Source organism: Hermetia illucens, chromosome 1, assembly GCF_905115235.1.
Source record: "Hermetia illucens chromosome 1, iHerIll2.2.curated.20191125, whole genome shotgun sequence".
Taxonomy (NCBI): Eukaryota; Metazoa; Arthropoda; class Insecta; order Diptera; family Stratiomyidae; genus Hermetia; species Hermetia illucens.
In genome coordinates this window covers 32854415-32881847 of record NC_051849.1, presented here as the reverse complement: position 1 = coordinate 32881847, position 27433 = coordinate 32854415, and the positions used below count along the sequence as shown (strand labels likewise).

General features: G+C 41.0%; 1 protein-coding gene across 4 annotated transcripts; it reads right to left on the bottom strand.

Annotated features, from left to right (window-relative positions):
* Window positions 1-403: 403 nt before the first annotated feature.
* Window positions 404-25480, bottom strand: LOC119661356 (protein phtf). 4 transcript variants are annotated; one of them, XM_038070664.1, is made up of 14 exons: window positions 9301-9358; window positions 9064-9235; window positions 8949-9011; window positions 8739-8878; window positions 8455-8672; window positions 8162-8337; window positions 2595-3438; window positions 2116-2413; window positions 1937-2056; window positions 1672-1850; window positions 1383-1606; window positions 1186-1315; window positions 772-1029; window positions 404-716 (listed from the first exon to the last, which is right to left on the bottom strand). In XM_038070664.1, exons 3-14 carry the CDS (start codon window positions 8972-8974, stop codon window positions 489-491), a joined length of 2841 nt encoding a protein of 946 aa, XP_037926592.1. In that variant the 5' UTR covers window positions 8975-9011; window positions 9064-9235; window positions 9301-9358; the 3' UTR covers window positions 404-488. The 4 variants fall into 4 exon arrangements, with proteins under 4 accessions (XP_037926592.1, XP_037926590.1, XP_037926593.1 ...); XM_038070662.1 differs by lacking the exons at window positions 9064-9235; window positions 9301-9358 and adding an exon at window positions 25131-25480; XM_038070665.1 differs by lacking the exon at window positions 9064-9235 and having other exon boundaries at window positions 9301-9385.
* Between the last annotated feature and the right edge of the window lie 1953 nt (window positions 25481-27433).

The following is a 27433-nucleotide window of genomic DNA, read 5'->3' as shown; positions in this document are numbered from 1 at the left end:
CCGTGAAGTGTTACAAAATAATTTTAAATATTATTTTCACGACGGCCGGGAGCACGCAGATGTCTTCCCTAGGTTGTTTCTAATTTTAGGAATTTATTCCATAATGAGTATCCATACCGATTAGGGAATATGCATTTAGCCATTGTTTCTCGGGTAATTTTAGTCTAAATAAAGTTTATAATAGCAAAGGCGTGTTATTACCTGAATTGATTCATATAAATGTGTGATAATAGACAGCAAGTTGACCGAGTTGGTTGAGCGTCAGTTTCACGATTCTCCGCTTATTACTTGTATCGCATTAAATTTGATATAATCAAAACTGAAATGCAGTCTCAATGAAAAATAAAATAACAATAAAAGAGAAGGAGAGAGAAGAAAACGCGTGTAGTCATTACTTTTCCCAAATTTTATTACTTTGAAATTTCAATTTCAATTTGAAAATTTCTCAATTCGTCTACTTTTCACATTCTTCACTTCTATCAGCTAATTTACTTAATTTTAATTTTATGAAGTTTCAATTTAAATCCTAACATTTCACTCAAAACGCCGGAGAGAGCAGATAATATAACAACTTTGATTGTTGTATACAAATATGGATTCGCGCTCAAACCAGAAATCTTGAATGGCGATTCTAATTCCTTGAGGAGATCAGTTGCAAGCTTCAGTACATTGTTGGAAACCATCAGTTCATCTTTCTTCTTCGGCTTTTGTTCAATCTAGAGGAAGAAAATTTGAAATTCTGGACATTTTTTATGTATAGTTAACAATTACCTGCAAATACAAGTTAATTTGTTCAGTTATCAGTACGGACACGCTTCGATATTTTCTGTTGATTTTGTTTCCAAGCGTCATAAATCGCAATAAAAATATGCCAATTGCGCTTGACCAAAGCAGTGCTTCCAAGTTAAGCTGTGAGTGGATTTGCACAGAGTCTTTCAGCCATTCCACACTTAAAAATGCTAACAGTAGCAATGTGATCATGAATGCAGCTGAGACGATAACGTCGACAGAACGTTGTGGACCGCGTCTCTGTAAAAAATTGGTTGAATATAGAAATTACCGATGTTTAGTTCTTAGAATCAATGTCTGAAAACTGTAATCCTTGGTTAGGAACAATCGAATCAATCAATCAAATAGTGGAGCTTATTGCTTAAAATTCCTTTCGTTTATCAAGAATTTCCTTACCTTCAAATAGGATCGTACACTTAACCACGTTTTTATGTTTCGCACTTTATTCAGTCGAAAATGAGGCAAATCGGACTTTCGCGCTCGCCTCGAGGACGTCAAATGTGAAAACAATTTAGCATACAAGAATCTGGTTGGAAGAATATTTTTAGTGTTCTGCCGAATAGACTTTTATTTGAAAGAATGACTTCACTTACTTTTGTTTGAAGGTCCTTTCTGCAACTGCAAACAAAAAGAACAGTAACACAGTTAAAAACAGTCGCTGTAGAAATGCAACTGTCAGAACTGTCCTTTTCCATAGACAATCTCCGAAAGCGAAGTGCAATATGGTCAAAAATGAGAATGAGGCTTTCTCTAGAAGTAGTAATGGCAATTCAAAGTAGTTTATCTCATTTGAATTCTCCGCATCGACGGTAGCTTGCTGGAAAGGGGGACAGTAATGTTAGCAGAGATGTTTACACTATTGCAAGTTACCACTAGACGAACCTCACACAATCGGCAGAAGATAGGTACAAAGCTTAGAAATATCGAGAATGCTATGCCGATATATAAGTAGTCACAGGTTTCTGGCATTGCTTCGACCCTTTCGATTATACAAGATGAGATGTCTAGCACGGACATTTCCGCCTTTTTCACGTCATGCCGGTCCCAGATGGTGCAATTTACTGGAGTGAAATAATGTTATTTATTAAAAGGTATTCAATGCTGATTTGAATAGTGCCTGATTGGGTGTACAAGAGTTTCAACTTACTTCTATCATTTGATCCTCCCGATGGATTCAAAATGACTGTCGGTGTATAGTCATGATCTAAACCATCATCATTTGTGAAATCTGTATTTTCTATTTCACTACTATAGCTACATTCCTCGCCTGCAATTATTCAAGGATATCATCACATAAATTTCATTAGAACTTTGCAGTAAGCTTACTGTTAGTGGTAATCCCGAACCAATCTGTTGCAGATGTTCCACCTTCGTTATAATTTGGGCTGGAGATAATTGAAATTGGACTAGGCGCAGTTTCCCCTACATCGCCTTCTTCATCCGTATCTTCACTGCTATCTTCGCTACGTCCAATCTTATGCAGAAGATCTACAGATTGTGATCCTAATTTATTTCGCATTTGTGGTAAAGTTCCTGCACGCGAACATCGCTCATAATCGGATTCTGATGACAGCGGTACTTTGCGGTGGTAGCTATGTGTAGCGACCGACAGTCGGTGTTTATTCTAAAGGTGTTTAAAATGAATGGGTTTTGATAGCAGTTGATTTTAAGCTAAACAAATTTAATTTGCAAAGGGTTCGTTTTATTTGAAATAAAAGATATTAATATTTTTAGGTTTCTCGTGTCATGAAAGTGCTATCAATGCACATTGAAAGCGACTAAGCGAAAGCGAAATTATATATTACCATAGCAGAAATTTCATCTTTTTCCGTACACGATTCTCCGTCTGATGGGCTCGGGTTCTTCATTTGCCTACGTCGCCGTAAATGATTATTGTCTAAATGTGACTGGAAATTATTTCTACTGATATTATTACTATTGTCTAGCATGTGATGATTCTCGACTAGTAAGGTATTTTCTTCACCACTTGAACTTTTTCCATTCAAACTTTCAAATCCATCATCATCCCCAATAGGTTCAGCTGGATGTGCTTCTATCATTATTTGAGGCAATTCTTCAGCTTGTGCAACTAATTGATAGTAGAATTCACGAACAGTGTCATCTATTCGGACTGATTTAGTTTTGGGCGAGTTTCGTATCGTCTCAGTTGATCCACTGTTAGTCGGACTGGTGTTGATAGTTTCCAGGCTACTTGCATAATTGTGTACCGGCGAATCCCAATTAACATTTCGTTTCTTCTGGATTACTGTCGTCGATAAATCTTCAATGGTTTGTTCTTCAGAACTATCTGTTTGCTCTGCGGCATTGTCTAGGACTAATGTATTATCTAAGTAAAGACTTGGCTGCGGTTTGTTATCACTAAGCAGTATAGTTTTAGCTTCTGGCAATTTATCAGTTCGTGTAGTTATCGGCTTTACCGAAGTCCTTAAGCCTACATTACATATATTTTTACTACATCTAATTTCATTTGTATTTGAAGGATTAGTTTGGACAGGTACGGGCATCTCAGCCAAAGTGGAGTTTTGTGAATGGTATAAATATTCTGTGGGGGGTTTGGATGAGGTGTTGCTGCAATTGCGGTGTCCATTATGGGACGGAATTCCAGACGACGATTCTGAGAAGCGCAATCTGTAAAAACAAATACATTATTAACCAATTATCAGATAAATTGCTAGCATGATGGAGGATGTTTCTAAGATTTTTTTTAGTTAAGCTTGTTAACATATCTAGTTTCAACCCCCATTTGAAGTGCCATTACTTTTAAGGGGAGGTGACCGTTGCGAGAAGATCTACTACTGCTCCATTCATCCTCTTTTCTGTCTGGGAAGATGGGGTACAAAGTTAAACCTTAGCATTTCGCCATGCAAATAGCCTCAATTCGGAGCGCTATAACTTTTCAAACGAAGATGGTCGTCGCAATTTTTTAACAGGATTAGGGAGGATAAACTTCTTCTTCCATACCTCTCCACCATTTCTCATTAAAGCGGTAGGTTTGAAAATTAAAGCCTTTTGGAGTTTCTTATTTAATCATTTCAGTTCTACATTTTCATGCTTTAATATCATGTAATAATATTTAAAACTAAAATCTTATTCTGAAAAGATAACAACGCCCCGGTAATTGAAATGAACGCAACATTGTACATGATTGTCGCTGTTACTTCTTCGTTTTTCACCGAACAGCGGGCATGATCTGACTTTCTTTCTAGACTGTTGAGAACATGTCATTCTTGCGTCTGCGTCTAGTGGGTCGAAGATTGTAAGGCCACGTGGTACTGCCCTTCGGGTAGCCATGGTGCAGTTTAGGCGTTGCATCTCCCCTCACGTATAGCACGGCGTCAAGATTTGCACTGAACAATCTTGCTTTGCGATATAGGGGAGACTGTATTCGCGTCCATGCCCAAAATGAATGGTGCAAGGGACTATGCGATATACGGCTCCAAATCACCCCTAGGCGGACAGTGCACCTTTCCGTGAAACTACCATCCCAAAGCCCTTATCATTGGTACCACATACGTCCCACCCATTAGTGAGACTCCCAACACAAACCCAATCTAAACTCGTATAATTTATGAGAACGGCTTTGGCGGACTCCTTTCAGTGAACACGTAGTCATTGACTGTTCAGAGTTCCCGCAATTTCTAATTTCTTCTTCTGGGCCATCAACGCGCTGTATGCGCTGCTCGATCATCTCCTCAAATACCTCCACTATTAAGAATAAATCAATACCTGACTTGACATTACATACGCGTCGGCAAGTTGGAGTTTCTTCGTCCATCCCGAAGCACTTTCAATAAGATCCCATTCAGTCAATTGAAGAACATAGATAGTCGAAAGTCATAGTATTGCTACCGAACACTCTTGATTGCATTCAAAACAATTCCCATTTTCAGTGATTTTTTCCAAATCAGGATTTTCTTCGTAAGAAACTATAAACCACAAAATCCACTTTATTCCTCTCCTAGATTGATTGATAAACAGACGCCTTACTATATGTGGGTACACATCCTTTAAAGTATGTTGCTTAGATGTCTACAGGGAAATTGTTCAACTCACGCATTACTTGGGCAAATTTCGTTCCGTTTCCTTGGGCTAAGTGGAAAATGTGTTATTTACCTGTTTGATGCTTTCATGCGGCTATGCACTGGCGAATCCCGGAAGGCCGTAAGATTAGGCTACACTGTGTGTATACGAGAAAACCATCGCACCGACCCCAAAGATAATAATTCAATATAGTAGTCGCTGTTAATCGTCTGATCCTTCGAAAGAAACTCCAAAAGTAAAATTCCTTGCCTACTGACTGTTGTGTTTTTGGACACTGTCGCCGGTTTCGTCTCCATTCGGTTGACGCTCTTCATCCATTGTTATATATCGGCGCAAAAAACAGTTGCAAACAGCGCTCTGCATCATCAATTCGCTGTTGTTTTTGCTCCACTGTGAACAAACGCGGCACCTACTTGAAACAAATTTTTTTCATATTCGGATTGCCATGCACAATTTTGGACACAGTGTCCTTTGATATTTTCAGGATCTTACCTATGTCCTGCAACCTCGTTCTAGGATCGGACGTAACGATTTTTAATAATAATAATAATCGTTGGCGCAACAATCCATGTTGGATCAGGGCCTTGAAATGTGTTAGAGCACTTCATTCAAGACCGTAACGGTACACTAGGAGGCAATGTGGTCAGCATTGCGCTCGACCGAGATTATTACCCTGATTTGACTCAGGTACTCATTCACAGCTGAGTCGACTGGTGTCCGACGTCAAATCACGATACAAATCCCACTGCCACCAGCGAGATTTGAACAGCGACCTTCCGTACGACAGCCTTGCGCTCTAACCACTCAGCTATCCGGACAACGATTTTTGAGACTGCTGATTATTTCATGATAAGGAGCATGATTTCGTGATTATAATGATGATATATAATGGTGGCCAAAGGGTAGTATAGATCCCAGGGCGAAACGTGGATTGATACCCACGATGGAGCATAAAACCTGAGAAATGCCTGCTGAACCAACACCAACAGCTCTAGTACCAAACCCTATCTCCACCTTCGCGTGGTGACCGCTAAGAGCTTTTTCTTAACGAAAAGCTGCAGACGGACAAGGTTGAAGGCGAGTCTCCCGCGCCTAAAAACAAGACAAATTATACCAACTGATCCTCCAGGTTGGTGGTTAGGTAGGGCTGACAACCCTGCACGGAAAAGCAATGTTACAAAGCCACAGAAGGAGCCTCGGACGGACGGTTTACAACGACGAACTGGCAATGACAACGCAATAACGATTTGTGCATTTTATCATGGAACGTGCGCTCCCAGTACAGAGATGGAGCTGCCAAGCAGCTAGTCGATACTCTGCCCCAATATAGGGCTGATCCAACAGCATTGCAGGAAATGCGCTGGACATGCACCGCAACACCGCCCTCTGCAACACCTATAAGGGGGAAATGGATGCCGCAGTCAACAGAGATCCTGGAGATGAAGCATCAACAAATGATCTTCACAATCACCTGAAGAACGTTATCATAAATACGGCCACAAACATAATAGGCCCCAGCGGCAAAAGGAGTCGGAACGGCTGGTTCGACGATGAATGTAAAGCAACGGAACGGAAGAATGCTGCATACCGAGTAATTTTGCATTTTCAAAGATCGCGGGCACGCGCGGAGACTTATCACGAACTCCGTCGAGCGGAGGAGCGACTTCACAGACGGAAAAAGAAAGCCTGGGAGAACCAACAGGTCTGTGAACTCGAAAAGTACAGGGAGCAACCGCACCAGGCGCGGAAGTTTCACCAACAAGTCAGCAGAATCAAGCCCTATACAGCTCGATACTCATCCTGCTGAGACAAAGAGGGAAATCTGGTTTCCAACAGAATGGGCATATTGGAGCGATGGGTTGAGTACTTTGATGAACTACTGAACAACCAGAATATCGGCGAATTGGAGGTCCCGCTAACTGAGGACGACGGACAAATACTGCCACCACCAAGTATAGAAGAAATAGTCCGTGCAATACATCAGCTTAAAAATCAGTCGCCAGGAGCCAAATTGGTTAAATATGTAAGCGATCAATTACACCAAGTGGTTCATTAACTTATGCTCAATGTGTGGGACAGCGAATCAATGCCTGACGACTGGCAAAGAGGCATTATCTGTCCCATACATAAAAAGGGAGATATCACACAGTGCAGCAATTATAGAGGTATCACGTTGCTGAGTACCATCTATAAGATATTCTCCGCTATTTGGTTAGGTGGGATAGCCGCATACGCGCAGAACATCATTGGCCTATACTAAAGAGGCTTCACTCCAGGCAAATCAGCAACAGATCAGATTTTCACCTTGCGGCAAGCGATGAAAAAACTGTTGGAATGTGGACATCAGTTGCACCATCTTTTCATCGACTTTAAGGCCGCCTATGATAGTATAGCCAGGGTAAAACTGTACACGGCTATGAGAGAATACGGTATCGCGACGAAATTAACAAGACTGACTAGGCTAACCCCGACCAATGTGCGAGGCCATAAAAGGAGGATAAAAGCAGCAGGATCATTCTCAAAACCACTCGACATCAACAACAGTCTAAGACAAGGGGATGCTCTATCATGCGTCCTCTTTAATTTGTCCCTGGTAAATACGAGGGCTACGATCCTCTTTAATTCCCCCAACTACTGGCCTATGTTGACGATATCAACATTCTCATGGAACCACCCGAGACGTACAAACTTCCTTCATCCAGATCGAGCAGCTAGATATCGGCGCGAGATCTTGGGCTGCACATCAATGAAGCCAAGACAATATATATGGTGACAACTTCAGCACCAAAAACCAACCGAGCAACAACATCAAACCGTACTGGTCAAACGGAGAGAATAAAGATAGGAGACTACAACTTTCAGATCGTTGAAAATTTATTTTTCCTAGGGTCGAAAATCACAACGATTCCGTGGCCAACGTAACGACGAAATCTATGAGCGATATAATCGCTTTTAGGTTGTGGATAAAATCCGGCTCAACAGGTTGCGGTGGTGAATGAGGATGATCCAGCCCGGAAAGTAAGGGCAATATCTATGGTAGAAAAAGAAGAAGAAGATGGAGCGATGACGTAGGTCAGGACGCCAAACAGCTTTTAGGGATATCGAATTGGTGGATCTCGGGATGTCTGGAGTTCCTTATTAAGGCAGGCGTAGACCGGATACCGGTTGTTGCGCCGTTGATGATGATGATAGAAAGTTGAACTTACTACTTTTTGGACAGGGGTACTTATAATTAATCAAAGCCCGTTATCACCAAAACATGCCTTGACTAGACTGCTGAAAGGTTCTTTTAAGAAAATTTATGTCTTACCTTGTAATCCTTCGTCTCCTTCTGACACGTTCGCGAGGCTTGCCACTACTAATCGTTCGCTTTCGATTTGAATTGACTCCATTGCAGGTATTTGTTGCAACAATTTGCGAATGTATAAGGCTTAAAACTAATCCTAAGGCAATAGGTATAAGAAGCTCTGAGATAGGTACAGAAGTCTGGAATGAGAAACAAATGCAATTCTGGTTTGTATCTCTCAAAATATCGAGAATCAATATCGGGGTTGATTCCACCATACATTTTATTTTTAATATATTATCAATATAGAACCCTACCTCCGAATTGTTAGGCTCTACGCGATTCGCATGAAATGTATAAATGCCCCAATTTATCATTTGCGATATATAAAGACAAAGTAAGATAACAAATAGTTGTGGCGATGTCTGCGCCACCCACCATTTTGCATAGATTGGAAGAAAAAAATAACGTAATATGGCTAAACGTATCACAGTCACAAGAGTTTGTTTTGGTTTAGCTTTAGGAAACGATGAACCTGAAAATAAGATCATATTTCAGTTAGTAATGATAGAAAGAATTATGTTTTTCAGCTGGAAATTACCTCTAACTAAATCGACATCTATGAACTCTGTTTTTAGTGTAGCATTCTTTAATGTTACATTGGTAAAACCACTTAGAATTTTTTGTTCTACTGTTTTCTCCCATTGTTGTTTGTCGTAGGTTCCGATTTTCTTTTGATACCTGAAAAAGACGAATTGGAAAACGGTTAACTTGGTGTCCTTTTACATTTCCAAGAGTTTGAAATACTTACCAACATACGATTTCATCTAATTTCATAGTATCCTTCCCAAAGAGTTGAAAGTAATATTTTTACCTGCAAATATGCGCACCAATTAGAGAAGAAAAATAATTTCTGTCTTTATTACAATAAGTTCTTTAATCTCTGCAAATTTGGTATTCCCTATGTATTTTTCAGAATTTATTCTGTTAGAACTAGAATCATTTTACTACTGGTTCAGTGACTGACAAATAAATTTAACGTCTCAACATCTTTATTAATAGGGTTCACTGATATATTTCTCTAAAAGCTGTATCTTGCTAGATGATGGAGAATTCGAGATCTTTAATTGTATCAATTATGTTTGGTTCTTTCGAAGTCGTACCCGACAACCTAAAGATGAAGTCACTTCAAGTTAACTTGAGCGTTGAACACATACTGAATTGCGCCTGCTTTGAATAAATACGGGAAATAAAAACTGCAGATTTCATCACATTTTGTTGGGCATTCTGATAAGATAAGATATGCAGGCTGTTGAAAAAAGGAACGAATTCATCTTATCTTGATGTTTATGTACGCTCTAACCAAAGTGCACTTGGGTTGCTCTATTCGCACATTTAATTTAGCTGATAATATGTGTTTTGACTTCTATTTGCAAGTGTTCATTTACTTTTACAACCCTAGAAGAGTCCAGATAACCACAAATGTTATCAAATAAAATGCATTATTGCGAAAATATGGTCAGTTGTTTCAGTGATAAATCCGCCTAGATGAGTACAGTAAAAAGTGATAGCATTCCTAATCAAAACTTGAATAGTCTAAGACAGTGGTAAAACCAAGACATGATAAATAGCAAGAGTTTTCCCGGGGTTACTCATTAGCAAGCTATGCACACTTTCGCCAAAGCCGGTCCGAAGTCTGTTTAATGAACCGTGCTTGTTGCAGAGATGAATAGATCTCCTGGAGTTGACTATTCGTATTAACAAACAATTGTGGGTAGCGATATACTTCAAATAGCGATTTCATTATCAATGGCATCCAATAGGGTCGGTACTTTTGTAAAAGGGCTCATATACCGTCAAAAAATTGCGTAACGTTTCATATTCCATACATTTTGTTCAAACTCTAGTTAGGGATTGAGGAGTCCTAAGTCCGCGTCCACTTGATGTCGGATCGGCTTAAATTGAATTATGCAAGGGAGCTTATAACACCTGTGAGTCGCTTTGGTCGTACTACTCTCAGGGCAGAGGTGAGGCAGCGTCTGATGAGTTGCCTCTGCCCTGGTAGGAAACCGTAGTCGTCTTTGTCCCTCTTTTACTAAATGAATTTTGGGTGTTAAACTCAAAAAGAGGAGTTCGTGGACCATAAGCAAGTTGCTCTCCATTTGGTTCAGTCCGAGATCAAGTGGATGCGGAGTTAGGACTCCTCAATGCCTAAACAAAAATTGTCTAGCTCCGACCAAGCTTTGATCCGAAACCGTAGTCGTCTTTGTCCCTCTTTTAATTTTAGTTAGAATTTAGTCTATTGTTATCGTGTGCGCCCTAGACGATGGCGTAGTTACCAGAAAGTGAAAAGGGAAACAGAGAATTTGGCCAAAAGAATGGCTAAAGATAAGAGCAACTCCTAGCCAGTTTAATTTGAGAATTACATTTACATATTTTACCCTCTTGGTTACAAAATGTTTTAGGATGGACCCAAAAACTTTTTTTTAATTAAATTTTCGCATATATACCAGGTTGTTTAATAAGTTTTGCGGTTCGATAAGAAAAACACTATTTTATGGGTTGAAATACTTTGTTGAAAATTATTGTTCAGTGTAGTCTCCATGAACATCAGTACATCTGTTCCAACGAGATTCCAATTTATGAATTTCATCTCTGAAATGAGAATCTGGAAGGGCTGAAAAATACACTTCCACAGCTGTTATAACCTCATCATTTGAAGAAAACCGCTTTCCACGTATGATTTTTTTAGGACTGGAAACAGATGGAAGACGCTAGCTGGTCTAAAAGACTACATTAATATTCAAAATTTGTTGTTTTACCAGTTTGCAAGTAATCCACAAACAAAATTCCTTTCGCATCCCAAAAAACTGATGCTAACACCGCCTTGGCCGATTTCTGGATGCAAACTCGTTTAGGAGCCTAAGAACCAGGTTTACCCCACTCTTTGCCTCTTGTTTTGATTCAGGATCATGGTGATAGACCCAAGTCTCATCCATCGTGATGAATTGATCCACAAAATTCACTTTATCCCTTCGAAAATGCTGTAAATGTTGCTGAGAAAGTCGCATTTAAATTTGGTTTATCCCATTGTTAAGGAATGCACCCATTATGCACACAGCTTTTCGAAACGCAATACTTCAGTCAAAATATTGTTTACCCCTGCCTAATGAGATGCCTAGGGCTTCTACTAAATTTATTTCAGTCACTCGACGATTATTCAATACGATATTCTGCATTTTTTCTACAATTTCTGGTGTTGTTCCTGTTTTCGGATGTCCTTGACGTGAATCGCCTTCAAGGCTTGTACGACCACGTCTAAATTCAGCAACCATCTTTATACAGTAGCAATTGATGGCAAAGAGTCCTTCTACACTTTCAACATTCGTTCATAAATTTCTTTTGCTTTGAACCTTCAAAAATAAAAATTCAATCAACGCACGATACTTGATTTTTTCTATTGTAAAAACTAATGTGACAAGTCGATACTAGATGGCTTAGAAAAAAGAATGAATTGACAAACATGATTCAAACAAAAAAAAATAGACTAGTAATCTAGCTAGCTCTCTTATCGAAACACAAAACTTATTGAACAACCTACAAACAAAAGACGCAATTAAGGGATCAATGTCTCCTAAGTAAAGAAAATTTGAAAATTTAAACCAGTAATTTCCGCCGAAACATTAGGAAAAAATATGGTAAAGGTTGAATTTTCAACCCCATCTTCTTGAGTTAGTGGAGGGAAAGGGCACTTACGCGGGTATGGGAGAAAGTATAGGGGCAAGGGGGGCAATGATTACCCTACAAATAAGCTTATGCATGATACGAAAATCGCCTTTTTTCGGAGCACCGTTACTTTTCCACGAGTAGTGACCACTATTGGTTTTTAGTAGGAGTCGAAACTTTTGATTTCTTCTATATATCCTATTTACTTTCTCTGATGATATTAAAATACCCAAATTTGAGCACCAATAACTTTCAAAGAGGGGTGATCACAGCGATCTTTAAACAGGATTTGTGAGAGGGGGTCTGCGGTTTCTCTCTTCATCCTCTCCTTTGCCCCTACGAGGATAGAGTTACAAATTAAACTCTAACGTTTTGACATGAATATAGCCTCACTTTGAGGAGCCAATGCGATCTAAGAGAGGGGGGAGGTAACCACCACAATCCTTTAACGGGATTAGCGATCATATCCGTCCGATCCTGTCCCCCTCACCGGGCAGGGTTGAAGATTCAAACCTGACCATGATGACATAAAAACAAGTGAGGAAACCGGAAGTTCGGCGCTTCAGGTATGAAAAGTTTTGTTTCCTTCTACTGTGAGTATATTTGAGTGTAGAACCATCCCATTTGTACGTAGCCGGTCATGTATATGAATTTAGCATGTCAGACTACTCACTTTAGTATGATATTGATATTTAGTTGCAGTAAATTTACACGGTAAAGTCAACTTTGCACTACTGTAACTTTGTTAGTAATAGTATTATTTTGATCAACTACTACCAACTTTTATAATTCTAAGATAAACTGAAGGGGGGTTTACTCAAGTTTCCCAAAAACATGGTAATATACTATTATTAACTTAATTTGAACAGACATCGATATGCAGAGTATTTTGAGGCTTGAGCACCATATAGAGGCAGCCTCATGAGTTTTTTCAGATTTTTCGGTTGGGTAGTTTTTGAGAATGGGTCCGTTAAAGAAATCGTCACTTTCCCCCCTCCCACTCCCCGCCTTTTAATAAATCTCAAAACTAAGACCGGCTTCGAAAAGTACTGATCGAGACCTTTCATTTGATATCTCACATGACTATATTCAGTGAAAAAACATTTTACACCCCCCTTTTACGTGTATGGGGCCCCCCTAAATCTCAACGTAGACGGATATCACTTAGTGCATGTCTGCGCGTTCACAGTTCCCACATTCTCACCAAATTTCGTGTCAATCGGTGTAGCCGTTTCTGAGAAAAGTGCGTGTGACAAACAGACAGCCGGACAGACATTGAACATTTTGCAAACAAAACTTTAAAAACGGCTCAACCGCGCGCTAGGATCCTTAAGTTTCCGGATCCGAGTGCCGCGATCAAGAGGGAAGATCCACGACGGATAACAATCCCGATCAAGATTTCTTCTGCCTCAGATCGTGATTGAGGCGCGGCCCTTGAGGACTTCCTCCCTCTCCCTTCTTCCTTGACCCCATAGAATGGTATAGACTACGTTTTCTCTAAATTTCTACATTTCTTTAGGAATTTTCCATTTCTTAGCAAGTGATGAAAAAACATTCTGACTGATAATTTTGATCAGTATCACAGATAGCAGCACCGCGGTTAATCGATAAGTGATTCAATACAGTCCATAAAACGCACCACAATTATGATAAATTCCCGATCCAAAGAATAATTTTCGCCTATTGTGGTTGATATCTACAAAAGTTGGTAAGAATGATTTTGCGGTCCTCAATCTACAGGCAGTTCGCGTGTAAGCTGCGTCGGAATATTTCCATTTTAATGGATCTTGTGTTTAATAATGACGATTTTGTGCCAAATCGATCGATTATTTGTTGATAATAAGATGAGGAAATTGATAATTAAATGATTGTACACTGTAAGTTTTTTTTCACTAGAATTGATCCCCAACCAAAGAGACTGTTTGCTATTCGAAGCCAACTATCTGTAATTAATTTATCGTATCTTCGGGGTTCAATTTTATCAATTGTTGTATCAATTTAATTATTTTCGGTATTGTTTCCCAGTAATCGTTTCACCAGATTTTAAGAACTCGTAATATATTCGTATACCACTCTCAACAAATTGACCACGTGTTGATTGAATCTTCCTTTTTCTTTCTTCTTTTTATTCAGCCTTTGTCCCGCTCACAAGCGGGGTCAGCTCGTTATGATCGGTTTTGTCATTTGCTTCTATCAAATGCCTGATCTGGATGAATGTCAGATCACATAGCGGGGCCAATATAGGCTCCGATCTCTCCGGTTCAAATCGCAACACCAACACAGGAATCCCCTCTGACAATCAGGTGAAAGTGAACACTGAAGCCATTCACAGCACAGCCCTCCGTAACACCTATAAGGAGGTAATGAAAGCAGCCATAACCGTAGTCAACAGAGGTCCTGCAGATGGCGTATCGGCAAATCATCTTCACAACCACCTGAAGAACAATATCATAGATACGGCAACAAACATACTTGGCCCCAGTCGCAAAAAGAGTCGGAACGACTGGTTTGGCGATGAATGTAAGCTATCAACGGAACGGAAGAATGCTGCATACCGAGTAATGTTGCATTCTCAAAGGACGCGGCCACGCACGGTAGGAAGAAGACGAGGCAGACCCTGCCTGAGATGGAACGATGCGCGTAGGCCAGGATGCCAGACAGCTTTTAGGGATATCGAATTGGTAGACCTCGGCGCAAAACCGGGGGATGTCTGGAGTTCGTTATTAAGGCAGGCCTAGACCGGATACCGGTTGTTGCGCCGTTGATGATGACGATGATCGAATTCGCGGAATTGAGGAGTTAGGCATTCTAAGTTTCGCAAGATTGGGATAATGGATTTACACTTTTTAGCACCTTTTTCACAGGCTCAATGGATTCCGCAAGTGGGCCATTCCTTAATTCGAAGGAGTTTCCCGCTCTTAATTTTTGGAATTTTCAGTTCCATCATCTAGTTCATCTGTTTTATTCATGATTACTATTGTGTTGCCTTTGTCAGCTTGATCGTGATTGTGTTTAGCTGTTTAGGGGGGGGTTGATGCGACGAAATAGCTGAAGCCTTTATTCAGTAATTTTATGATAGTTCCTCCGGATAGCCGAGTGGTTAGAGCACAAGGCTGTCATACGGAAGATCGCGGTTCAAATCTCACTGGCGGCAATGGAATTTGAATCGTGATTTGACGTCGGATACCAGTCGACTCAGCTGTGAATGAGTACCTGAGCCAAATCAAGGTAATAATCTCAGGCGAGCGCAATGCTGACCACATGCCTCCTACAGTGTATTGTAGTGTACCGTTAAGGTCTTGAATGAAGCGCTCTAACACACTTCAATGTCCTGATCCAATTGGATTGTTGCGCCAACGATTATTATTATTATTAGCTCCTCTACTGTGAATTTGATCGTAGATTTTTTGATTACATACTTTGGTATCGTCGCGGTAGGCAGGGCATCCTGCTGAGGTAATGTCGGTATTTGATTGCGAAGCGATGTTAGTTTTTTGTCGTGGATATTTCTCTTCCGGGCTTTCTCACATTCTTGGGCTCTGGCTACTTTAGTAAAGTTGACAGTTATTGATGCCCCTTTTGTTGTCAATTCTTTAGGTAATTCTAAGTGTGAAGCATATGCTTGTAGAGTTATTGGGGGCGTCAGCACGAATTACATTATCATGCCATACCATCGCCACTCCGGAAATTTTTCTACTATTAGTGGAACCCCGATTTTTATCTCCGTTATTGAGAGGCTGCGTTCATTACCTTTAATAGTTGATTAGCACTCAGAACCATAGAGGACACTGCGATAAATTTTAGATTCGAGACGGTCTTTGATGTATCGGTCGCAAAAAGCGCAACTTCATCAAAGGTGCGCTGACGGGTGAAGCAATTTCATAGCGCAGTTCACCGTTGGACGATAGCACCGATTCGAGATACTTAAATCGCTGTTCTTGACAGTGATATTGCATGATTCGTTAGGGTTGGTCATTAAAAACTGTTTTATTCACATTAACTCGCAGATTATGCTGCATGCGACGATCATTCCACTTTTGAACAAGTTGCTGGAGATCAGGTTCATTATGAGACGTTAGGAAAATAACATCTACGTAGAGCAGTGGAAGTTGGATGTTTTAGCTGACAGTATTCATAATAAAAAGGAAAAGGGTGTTTTCTTGATGAACACCGACGGAGACACGAAGCGAATTCGATACACTTCGAACTTTACCCTTCAGATCGTGGTAGATCAATCTAACCAACCATACGAGTTGTTCGGGCATGCCAGAGCGCTCATGGGAACATATGAATTACAAACTAAACTACCATCTACGGAAACTGAGGATATTTGTTTTTATATAAGAAAGTGTCCAGCTTATGGTTTTTGGTTTGCTTAATCTCGTCAGTAGTGATCTAAGTTCAGGTATTTTCATTTGATATTATTGCTGATTATAGCAATACCCATAAGATGCATATATGTATTTAAGATACAATATATTTGTTCGGAGCAAATATGCTGTGTTGAAGCTCGACGTGGGCGGAGATTCTGAAGCAATATTATTACTATATTTATACCGACTATAAAAGCCGAAAGGCATGCAAATAATAACACACAATTGTTCTCGAGTCATGTTTCTATCGTTCTAGATCGACACTTTGAAAGTAATCAGATCTACAATTAAAGTCACCACATTCCGGTTTCCTCCAATCTCAAACTATTACAAGGTGATATTCAGAGCTCTTACTTTTGTTGATCGAGCCACTTTCGAACAACATCGCCAACATTAGTTGGTTGCATGTAAATTTAATTATCTCCATCGATATTGCACTTGTAAGCAGTGTGTGGAAATAGGTCACTATATTTAGTCACAGATAGATCTGGTCTTGTTGGGGGTGAATCGAATGTGACTGAACTCAGTGCGCTAGCACTAGTATCAACAAAGATCTGCTACACGAGCGTCTACTATTGTTAATTGAAACGAAAATCAAGGCTCCATGTGCACGTATGATTGGCACGCTCTGTAACACACGAAGAAAGTAAAGTATAAACAATGAGTACGCTGTGATTGTAGCTTTTTTGGATATACCTAATTGTGTGATGTGCAAATTTAAGTTTAAGAGTGAATTGAAATCGTATCAGTCTAAAATACCGCAAAACCGAGGAATGCGGTTGAGTTTATTCGTGGAGGAAATCAGACTTACACGCAGTCCATATCTAAAAATAGGATCGATGAGAGCATAATATATAAAGAAAGCGATGAAGCGTATGAACGGACGATATTGATCAAATTTATATTTTATGGTGGGCATTAGTGCTCTGTAACACTCATTTTAATATCTTGTTTTTGAACTTTTATTTTTAAAGCGATGATTGGCAAGATGCATTTCGAATTATTATATCTGCAACTATGATTCATTTACGATTCCAGAAGAAAGAAGGGTGTACTTTTTAGTGTAATAATTCCAGGAAGGAAAGAATGGATGAACGCCTCTATGTATACATAGTATAGCCATGAGTTCTGTGACTCAAATAAATCTTTATTTCTCACGAAGTAGTAAACCAAATCAATCGAAAACTATACCATTAGAAAAGGGAAACGAAAAAAAATATTCAAAATGGCCGCCGCAGCAGCTATACAGGTTCGAAGTCTGTGAGGCCATGCATCGATCGCTTCACGCACGGTGTGAAGCAGCATCTCTCGAGTTGCACGCACGATGCTGGCCTTCAAACGCTCCAAATCGATGTAAGTTTGGTTGCAGGCAGTCTCCTCTAACTTAGCCCAAAGGCTGCAGTCCAGAGGATTCAAATCTGGACTGCATGAGGCCCTTTCATCCGCGGTTATGAAGTCAGGAACATGCGCCGCTAACCACTGCTGAATTATCTTGGCTTTGTGAGCGGGGGCCGAGCCCTGCGGGAAGCACCACGGCATTCCAAGCGGATAGAAACTCACTCAATGGCTCAACTACATCCTTTAACATCTTTTCGTACACGCTCGAATTGGTTTTGATGCCGACCTCGCAGAAATGAATATCAGTTCCTCTCGTAAAATGCGACTTATATTACGAGTTGAAACGCCATTTCCGCTTGAGGAGAGGATTGTGACGAACGCGCTCACGCACAGCATGCACGACATTCGGACGACGTGCGGAGCGCGGGCGCCCCTCCCGCGGCCTGTCAACTACAACAGCTGTTCCGCGATATCGAGTTAATGTCCTAAAAACGAATCGTTCCATTACCGGCAGCTTTTTTTTTTTTAACAGAATATAAATCTTTTTCGGCGTATTCCCACAATGGAGCAACACAATAATCGCGATTCTTTTTTCGTAGTTACCGCACTTCATCGTGTTGTCGTTCACGTGCTACTGACCTTCGGAAACTGAAAGTCTGAGGAAAATGGGGTATGGCTAGGTACTCTCCGTGTGTACTGTTATCAGTTTCGGCGGCCTTACATTTCTCAACGCTCTCAAATGATAGTAAGAACCACATGGCGACACAGAGATCTGGTACATGGATAGCCAAATCCTGAAACGTCCATTGCTTTTCAATATACATACATACACTGATCACTGGATATTTTCCCACAAAAAAAAACAGGGTTCTTCGTAATTTAAAACGAAAAAACACCATCCAGACTGTCTGACAGGAGGTTGAGCGAGGTGCTGACGACACTTCCCAAGGAAATATCATCATGTTCACCAAATCGGGTCGTAGCCAAGAGTCAAATGGCAATAACTTGAAATGTACTAGCTTTTGGATCTTGGAATACTCGCATCCTTCATCGAACGGATGTAATACGGGAACTTTCTCAGCAAGCGCCTCGTAAGATCATTAATATCTTAGCTCTCCAAGAAACAAATTGGTTCGTGAATGGATATAAAAATTATGATTTTTTTTGTTTCCGACAGATTTAAAAAAAAAATTCATGATTTGTTTGTTTTTTTTCTGAACCTATCAGAAACAGAAAATATTGTTCAGGATAAGTAAGGGATCCTCCTCCTCATCCCTCACTTATCCTAAACAATAATTTAGCTTTAGCCTAGCTTAGGCTCAAACTATTGGCGATTTCATTTGGATATAATTCGCACCCTTAGCTTGTTTTCCCGAATATAAAAAGGAGCGTTTTCCATCTGTTACCGCTCACTGTCACGCTGCTCCCAGGGCAGAGGTGAGGCAGCGTCTGACGAGTTGCCTCTGTGCTGGAAGAAACCGTTTGTCCCTATATTTTTTTTTAAATTATGATTTTCTTGATTTATTTATATTTATAATAATAATAAGTCTTGGCGCAACAATCTAATTGGATCAGAGCTTTGAAGTGTGTAAGAACACGTCATTCAAGACCGTAACGGTACACTACAGAATTACAGTATCCTAGAGGAGACAATGTGGTCAGCATTGCGCTCACCCGAGATTATTACCCTGATTTGACTCAGGTATTCATTCGCAGCTGAGTCCACTGTTATCCGGCGTCAAATCGCGATAGAAATTCCACTGCCACCAATGAGGTTTGAATCGCGACCTTCCGTGTGACATCCTAGTGCTCTATCCACTTAACTGTTTAGACTATTTATATTTAGAGCAAATTTATCGCAATTAACAGATAGATAGCAGATGGCATACATATTTTCTATGAGATTCAAGTCGAGAGAGTTGTCAGGCTAAATTTGCCGTGTTGGGCCACAGGCGTTATCACCAGCGAAGCCAAGTTTGTGGAGATTCAGGAAGTAGTTCAGGCGATCGCAGATGTTCTTTGAGGAGAGCGAAGGCTTCACCTGTTGTCCCTGTTTGGTTGATGGAATGCATGGTTGTACAGTTCTCGCCGACATTTGTTCATCAAATCTTACCAATGCGTGCCTACTGCTGGCTTATTTTTTTATCAATCTACGGATCTTTCTTTTATTTCGTCGGAAAGTGCCGACAGTCGGCCAATTCTTATGTTAGTGAAATTATGCGGTGTTTCCAACTATTAAGTAATTGAAGTAATAAAAACTTGTTGTTTCTTTTTCGTTGGTGTGGATATTTATTCTTGCAAATACCGATATTTCGGGAACCACTTGTTCCCTTCATCAGTGCTAACAAGTTAAGCTCACTTTAATTAAAATAATAAGTTTCGATTGGCCAACATTATTAAAGAATATTAATATCCTTTCCAATTTTCTCCTTTGTTTTGTCCCTTTTTTCCCCAAATGTTTGCGCTCTTATTAAGCTTGGTTTACTACGGAAATTAATAAAAACATTTGCCTGAAACACGCACTGCGGACGAAGTTTTTGTTGTTCCTGGTCTTTCCCATTTGAATATTATGTGCTCCTTTTCGAAATAAATGATTAAAAGACAGTAGAAGTGTAAAATTTTCCTAGCCCCACAGCTAATCCCCACGACAGTCCTGTGACTTACTTTTTTCTTTCGTGTTTACCTCCGCGCCCTCTGCCTCCTTTTCGTCTCTTCTAACATTTCTTTTTTTTTGGCAAGAATTTAGCTTACATAAACAAATATTGGATTTCCTTCCTTCGACAGAATGAAAGAAACACTGAAGAAAGGACCAACTGATTGCCGAAATAGGTATATGTTTGAATAAAGTAAACTATAATCGAAAAACGAAGAACCGTCTTTCAAATTATCTTGAAAGTGGCAAATTTGATTACAAAGTAGTGCTCTCCACACCCTCCCCTCCGTTTAATGATTACATGGCCCACTTCCTATCGTTTCAACCGTTCCTGCAGAGCTTCATGTTATAATTGTTCTTTCCTTCCTCTGGAGTCCCGTAAGGCAGTATACCATGTGTAAAACAGAAATACATCCTCATATTTGCTCAACTAAAGTTAGTGATGGCCGTTAAAGGGAAGTATAGTTCCTAAGGCGAAACGTGGATTGGTACCCACGATGGAATATAAAATTTGAGAAACGTTTGTTGAACCATCAGCAGATCAACAGCTCTACTATCAAACTCTATCTCCACCTGTACGTCTGTCTTAACGAAAAGCTACAGACAAAGAAAGATGAAGGAGCTGCCGATACCCTATCCCAGTATAAGGCTGATGTTATAGCGTTACAAGAAATGCACTGGATCAGTTATCTGGAGCAGAGTTCGTACACCATGTATTATAGTAGTCATCCAGCAAACCATGTGCTCGGAGTAGATTTTATTGTCAGCCAAGAAATGAAACCCCCTTTGAAAATACAAGTGAATGGCTAAGCATTCTGCGTTTACGATACAAATTTCGAAATATAAGCACGGAATGGATCCTCGAAGCCTGTTCCAGATTGGGTATTAAAATCATACTTGGAGACTTTAACAGTCAAGGACAAATGGACGAACCTGTGTTCAGGCGATACGTTGTCTCTCATATGTAGCTTGCGTAAGAATACCAATGATAATGGACTGCGGATTATTCAATGAGCAGTTTCGCTTACTTGGTTTGCGTGGAAAATGATCCACAAACAAATGTGGGTCTTTTCAGACAGGACCACTTTCAACCAAATTGACCACGGGTTGATTGAACAACGCCACTTCTCAGCATTGATGAATGTCAAAACATATAGGAGGCCAATATACCTATAGACTCGGATCACTATCTCGTTGGCATAGTGCTCTGGGCTCGCATTACAACACCACCTAGAATCTCCCTCTAACAATTAGGTGACAGCCATCCAGAACAAGGCTCTCCGTAACAATTAGAAGTTGGAAATGTATGCCGCAATAATCGCAGAGCTGAAGCATCGACAAATGATCTTCACAACCACCTGAAAGATCGTTATCGTTGATACGGCCACAAATATATTTGGTCCCAGTCGCCAAAAAAAAGACGGAAAGACTGACTTGGCGATGAATGTAAACTAGCAACGAAACGGAAGAGTGCTGTGTATCGGGCAATGCTCCACTCCAAAAGAACGCGGGCACGTGCAGAGACTTATCATGAACTCCGTATGATCATATTGAAGCGCTGGGTTGAGTACTTTGATGAATTGCTCAACCACCAAAATAGCGACGATTTGGAGGTCCTGCCAACTAAAGGCGGCAGATATATACTGCCACGATCAACTATGAAAGAAATAGTCCGTGCAATTCATTGTCAATTGCCGATAGAATTACAGCCGAACTTGTTAAATATGGAGGCGACCAAGAACATTAAGCGACGACTGGCAATGAGAAACTATCTTTCCCAAATGAAAAAAGGGGATATCACGCAGTGCAGCAATTATGAAGGTATCACGTTGCTGGGTACCATATATTGGCTATTTTGCTAGGCTGAATGGAGTAGACTGAACCGACACTTGTCTAATCCAAATTGCATCCGAATATCACGGCTAAACATGTCCACTATTCGCAACAGCCTTCTAAGGTGATCGTCAGTACCAGCATACAATTTGATGTTCAGAGTGAAATTATGCGGTGTTTCCAACGATTAATTAATTGAAATAATAAAACTTGTTGTTTCTTTTTCGTTGGTGTGGGTATTTATTCTTGCAAATACCGATATTTCGGGAACCACTTGTTCCCTTCATCAGTGCAAACAAGTTTGCTCATCTATAGACATTAAGGTTCTATTTATACTATTCTATACTATGATATTATAATTATGACTAAAAACTTATATCTAGGTCCTGAAAAAGAAAATAAATATTTAATTTAACTACCTAATAGCTAATGTATCTTAAAACTTATATCTAGGTCCTGAAAAAGAATATTTCATTCACTTCCTAATAGCTAATTTATCAATCCTAAAACAAGACGAGATTATTTTACTTTAAGAGTTTTCTAAACAATGGGGAATAGCAGTTACCCAAATCTGAGTTCAACCTAGTGTCAACCGGTTGTTTGTTGATGAACCAGCTTTCGTAAGCATCCAGTTGGTTAGTCTTTCTTACTTGCTTTAGGACTTTCAAGTCATCAGCGCTTACTTTATGGCCGAGATCTGAAAAAATCCGCTGGTTCTTTGCGTACGTTGCATTTTGAACACGCCTGGAGTGACTTTCGCCATACTATCGTAACCGAGTGGATAAGGCAGAAAGTTTCCGCTTATGTGTATCTAGAATTTCAACCATGAGTGTTTTTTCACTGGGAATGGCATAATACCTATAAACCTTCTGCATTTATAGCCGTCTGTTTGCATTGCTAGTGCTGAGTTGAAAAAGCCTAGCAATTTTCCATGGTAGATTTCTACGGTTACTCAAACCAATAAACTGAAAGCGAACCTTCTGGCCATGCAATTTGACAATCACAACTGCACCACAATGCACAACTGATTGTGGTTGCAGCAGGGACAAATCAGCACACAGTCGAGATGCAATCTCATCATTGGTTTCAGATAGAATTCTCGGAGTTGCTGGAGATGCATAGTCTGGGAATTCCTGGTCTATGCAAAGGATCCATTCCCGACAATTCTATATACGATCTTTGGAGTTCGTCCCGAACCTCAGCGGAGATTTCAGCTGGACGGTGAAGAGTGTTTCGGCGAGTATTGAAACTATTGCCTGCAATACGCCGTGGTATTGTTGCCGCCGGCTCTGCCCCATCGCCTCTCGGTCACCAGTGTCCGCGATGACCCCAAGTCGCTGCACAGTCACGTGCGCGAATCGCGGGAAACCCTCGACGAACCTCTGGTCCAACAAGGAGCGGTAAGATATTGTACCTGCCCCCGCTGTCATTTCGTGGTAGGAAGGTTCATTTCTTCAGTCCACTTCATCCGTTGCTTATGTGAATCTACTGAAGTGGTTGCCGTAGGCTGTGGTGAAACAGCTGCAACAGGCGGCCAACCGCCCCACGACTACCGGTTTCGACGCCGTGCTGCTCATTACGGGAGCCCGACCCAGTCACCAAATCAGACGACTCCCGCCAGTTACTGGACCTTCAGCTTCTGCTCCTTCTCATTAGATTGATTTACATTTTATACTTAACTGCCAGGTGTGGTGATAGCTTTCTCAGTGAATAATCTGCAAGACTGCAAAATTCTTCCACTTTCTTCATCTACCCGTTGAGTCGCTGAGGTGGCGTATAACCATTCAGACTGAAGCTATCTATCTCTCCTCCTCTTACTGCGCGGCTGCGGACCGGCTACGGCAGAGCTATTTTATTTATTATCGTTTTATTCTCAGAAATGCCGAAGCTTCTTGTAATGCAATTTTTCGATGACAACTGGATAAAATCATTCGATGTTTATTTCCGTTGGAGCTGCTAAAAATAACTGCACAAATGATCAGATAACCCATTCTCTTGGACTTTTAAGCTAGAATATGCGTTTTCTGTTTATAATACCCTCAAAAGGGTTTACTAGTGCATAACATATCCCACCAAGGAGTAAACAAAAAACATGAGCAACAGAAGCTAACCAAGAAGTGTCGTTCGCTGAATGCTTCCATGTATACCATTTATAATGTTTATTCTCACAAAAATTCCGAGAAGAGCAGCCAGTGTAGGATGCCAGCCAAATATCGATTGGATCAACGAATGATTCATGGTCCACTTTTTCATCATAGCATACTTTTGACCGCCGTCTTTAAAACGAAATATTGATGAGCGCGTTTTTGGTAAAACCATCCAAGCGGCAAAAAGTCCGATGCTTCTATGAAGCTTGCAGTTTTTTATTCTGCAATCTGTTGCAAATTGAGGCAATTAGAGCCAATGTTGTCCTTCGAACTGAGATGAAAGGTGAGCAGAGCACATAAATTATCTTTGGAAAGATTGCTTCAGCAATGGTGGAGCCTCCGATTGTAAACCACGCATACCTTCTTTTCCAATTGAAAGTGTGAAGTACTCTTGGACACTTTCGCTGCGTTACAGCATCTTAGGTACCACTTGATTTAGTGAAAATCATAACAGTTTGCGTAACGGCGTGTGTAAATACCGCGGCCTGAGTGTGTTTAACTTATCTGAGCCACTTGGCAGCATAATTTATGTATCTAATACGTTCGTATCTTTTTCAGAAAAGTGGAAAGTCCGACATCGAAACCGGTACTCTGGGGCATATTGAAGTAGAAGCAACAAAAGTGCCGTGCGGCGGCCCCAGTCTGCCCTACGGGAGTCATCTCCAAAGATCATTGTCTCAGTTTTCAGAAATTTCACGGTCGCAGGCGATAAGGGTGCCCGGAGCTTCGCTCGAGCTCTCACCCCACGACAGCTGACTGGCTCCCTTGCGCGGTGAAGGTGGAGGTCAAGTGTTTACGTAACGAGTCCTTGAAATCTCAGCACCATGACAAGAGGAGCGCCGTCCCCACTGTAGCCGGGCTTGCCCCGCTCGCCATCCAAGTCGTTTGGGAACAATTAGAAAAACCTGCAAAATTCCACTCACGTTTAATTCGCAGCCAAGTTCCGTGTTGGAGACAATCTCTGCCCGATATATCGTCTCATATACCCCAAAATGTTCCAACGCTGCCGCGACAATTTCTCCCTGAACTCTCAATTGAAATTCCAATAAAGGCGACTTGCGATGGCACTGAGTTGAGCCACTTCAATTTTTCACCACTTGAACCTAAATCACTGGCAATTTCTTGCGCACAATTGCTAATCAAACATAGTTTTTCGTCACTTTCGGATTTCCATAAACGTTGGCCGAACAATTTATGTTTTGAAGAATTTCATGCACTCAGCCCGCAACACACAAAACCATGCAAAATCGACAACGAGCAGCTGACAACTGACAATTTGCTGAAGAAAGATAGGAATGTTCGGAAGGTGAGGAGCAGTCGTTGGTTAATGTCAAAATCAGATGGCTGGATGGGTTACCAGAGGATAATAAAGAGATATTGGGATGGGATGATAATGGGATAATGTGCATCGGCTTAGAAAATATAACAGTTGCGGTTGCTGTGTGTCTTTGATTAAGCCAAAATGCTAATTAGATGTCAGTAAACCCCGTTCTACACACATACAGTTCGGCAAAACTAAATTGTGCTAAAAACAAATGAAGGGGATTCCCCGGTTAAAATAGTGGAAAAATATTCCTCTTCAAAGTCGAAATAAGGTGATCTAATGGGAAAATAAATTACGTGTTGCGCCCGGCGTATTTACATTGACCGAATTCATGTATGAACAAACAAATTGATTCTACTTTCGTTTGAGTCAATAAATTTAATTTAGTTTATTTCCCCAAATATGTGTTTCGTCAGCCACTTGCTGCCTTCTTCAGCCGAATTATCTCAACAATATCCTTGATTGCTTCCAAATGTGGAAGACGGGAATGGTCTTGCGGATGATCAATATGGGTTCCGGAAAGCTCGCTCTACTGTTGGCGCGGCGGGAAGAGTGATGGACTGGGCTCGAGAGGCAATGTTTCTGGCAAGTGCTGTACCCTGGTGACGGTGGATGTCAAAAATGCATTCAACTCCGCCAACTGGGGTCGCATTAAGTAGTCATTGGCCAGAATTAATGCCCCTGGTTACTTGGCTAAGCTAATCGAGAGTTACCTGGCGGACAGAGCTGTCTGTTACGGGACGGACGACGGGCCCAATGAATACATCATCACAGTGGGGCTACCACAAGGTTCGGTGTTGGGCCCTCTGCTTTAGAACGTGATGCTATTTCTTCCCGTAGCAGAGGAGGCCACGTTGGTCGGTTTTGCAGATGACCTGACCATAGTGATCGTTGCAAAACTCCTGAAGGTTGTGGCGGTTTACGATATTAGGGAATGGCTAGATCGACGACACGGGAGGCGAACTATCACCTCACGCAGTTTATCACTGAACACGATGGTTGCTACCGAAGGTATCTGCATCATATCAGTGTGGATGATTCCCCGAACTGTTACAGATGTCGTGGGATCCCAGAGGACCCGGAGCATGTGCTGTTTGAGTGCCCAAGATTCCGGCAGGAGAGAAGAAGGCTGAGCGAGGCCCTGGAAGTCGGTATGAGCCTCCATAACTTAATCCGGGAAATGCTCAGGTCGGAGGTAACCTGGACTTCGATCATTCACACAATTGTGCGGATACAAACCCAACTCATAAGAGCAGCACGCCCAAGAAGAGTGCAAAGATATGCAGAGACTGTATTCTAAAGACAGAATGGAGCTGCTGAAGGAAGCAAAGAAGCGGAAGACGGAAAAGTTGGAAACACGAAGGCCTACGGAAGGCAAGCTCGCCCCGCCTAAATGGTGGTCCCATGAGGCAAAGAGGGAAGAGAGGTGGGGGTGCTTTTTTAGTGAGTTTGAATCCCACACTACATCCATGGCAGCTTTGCCGTTTACGTGGGAGAGCTGGAATGAATGCGCCTTTCTAAGGTTTTTTAACCCCTGGGTGTATTAAAAAAAATATCCATAATCTAGATATGTACTACCTATTTTAATCTAATTATCTTAATGACTAAGCCTTGATTATATTTTAACTATACTTTAATTACCATATCTCCTTTGTGGTATCAGTGAATACAGATATGAGTGCCCGTTACCCATATTTGCATTCAACCGATGCTCTTGAGGCTCTTTTCTGATGAAAAAGCTCTCGAAAGGGTCCAATTTGTTGACCTTGACCTCTTTCAGCACCGTCACCCTCTCCACGATATGCCGGGTGACCGCAATGTTAATATGTGTTTTCTGCCCGGTTCTATTAGCCCATCATCATCATCAACGGCGTAACAACCGGTATCCGGTCTAGGTCTGCC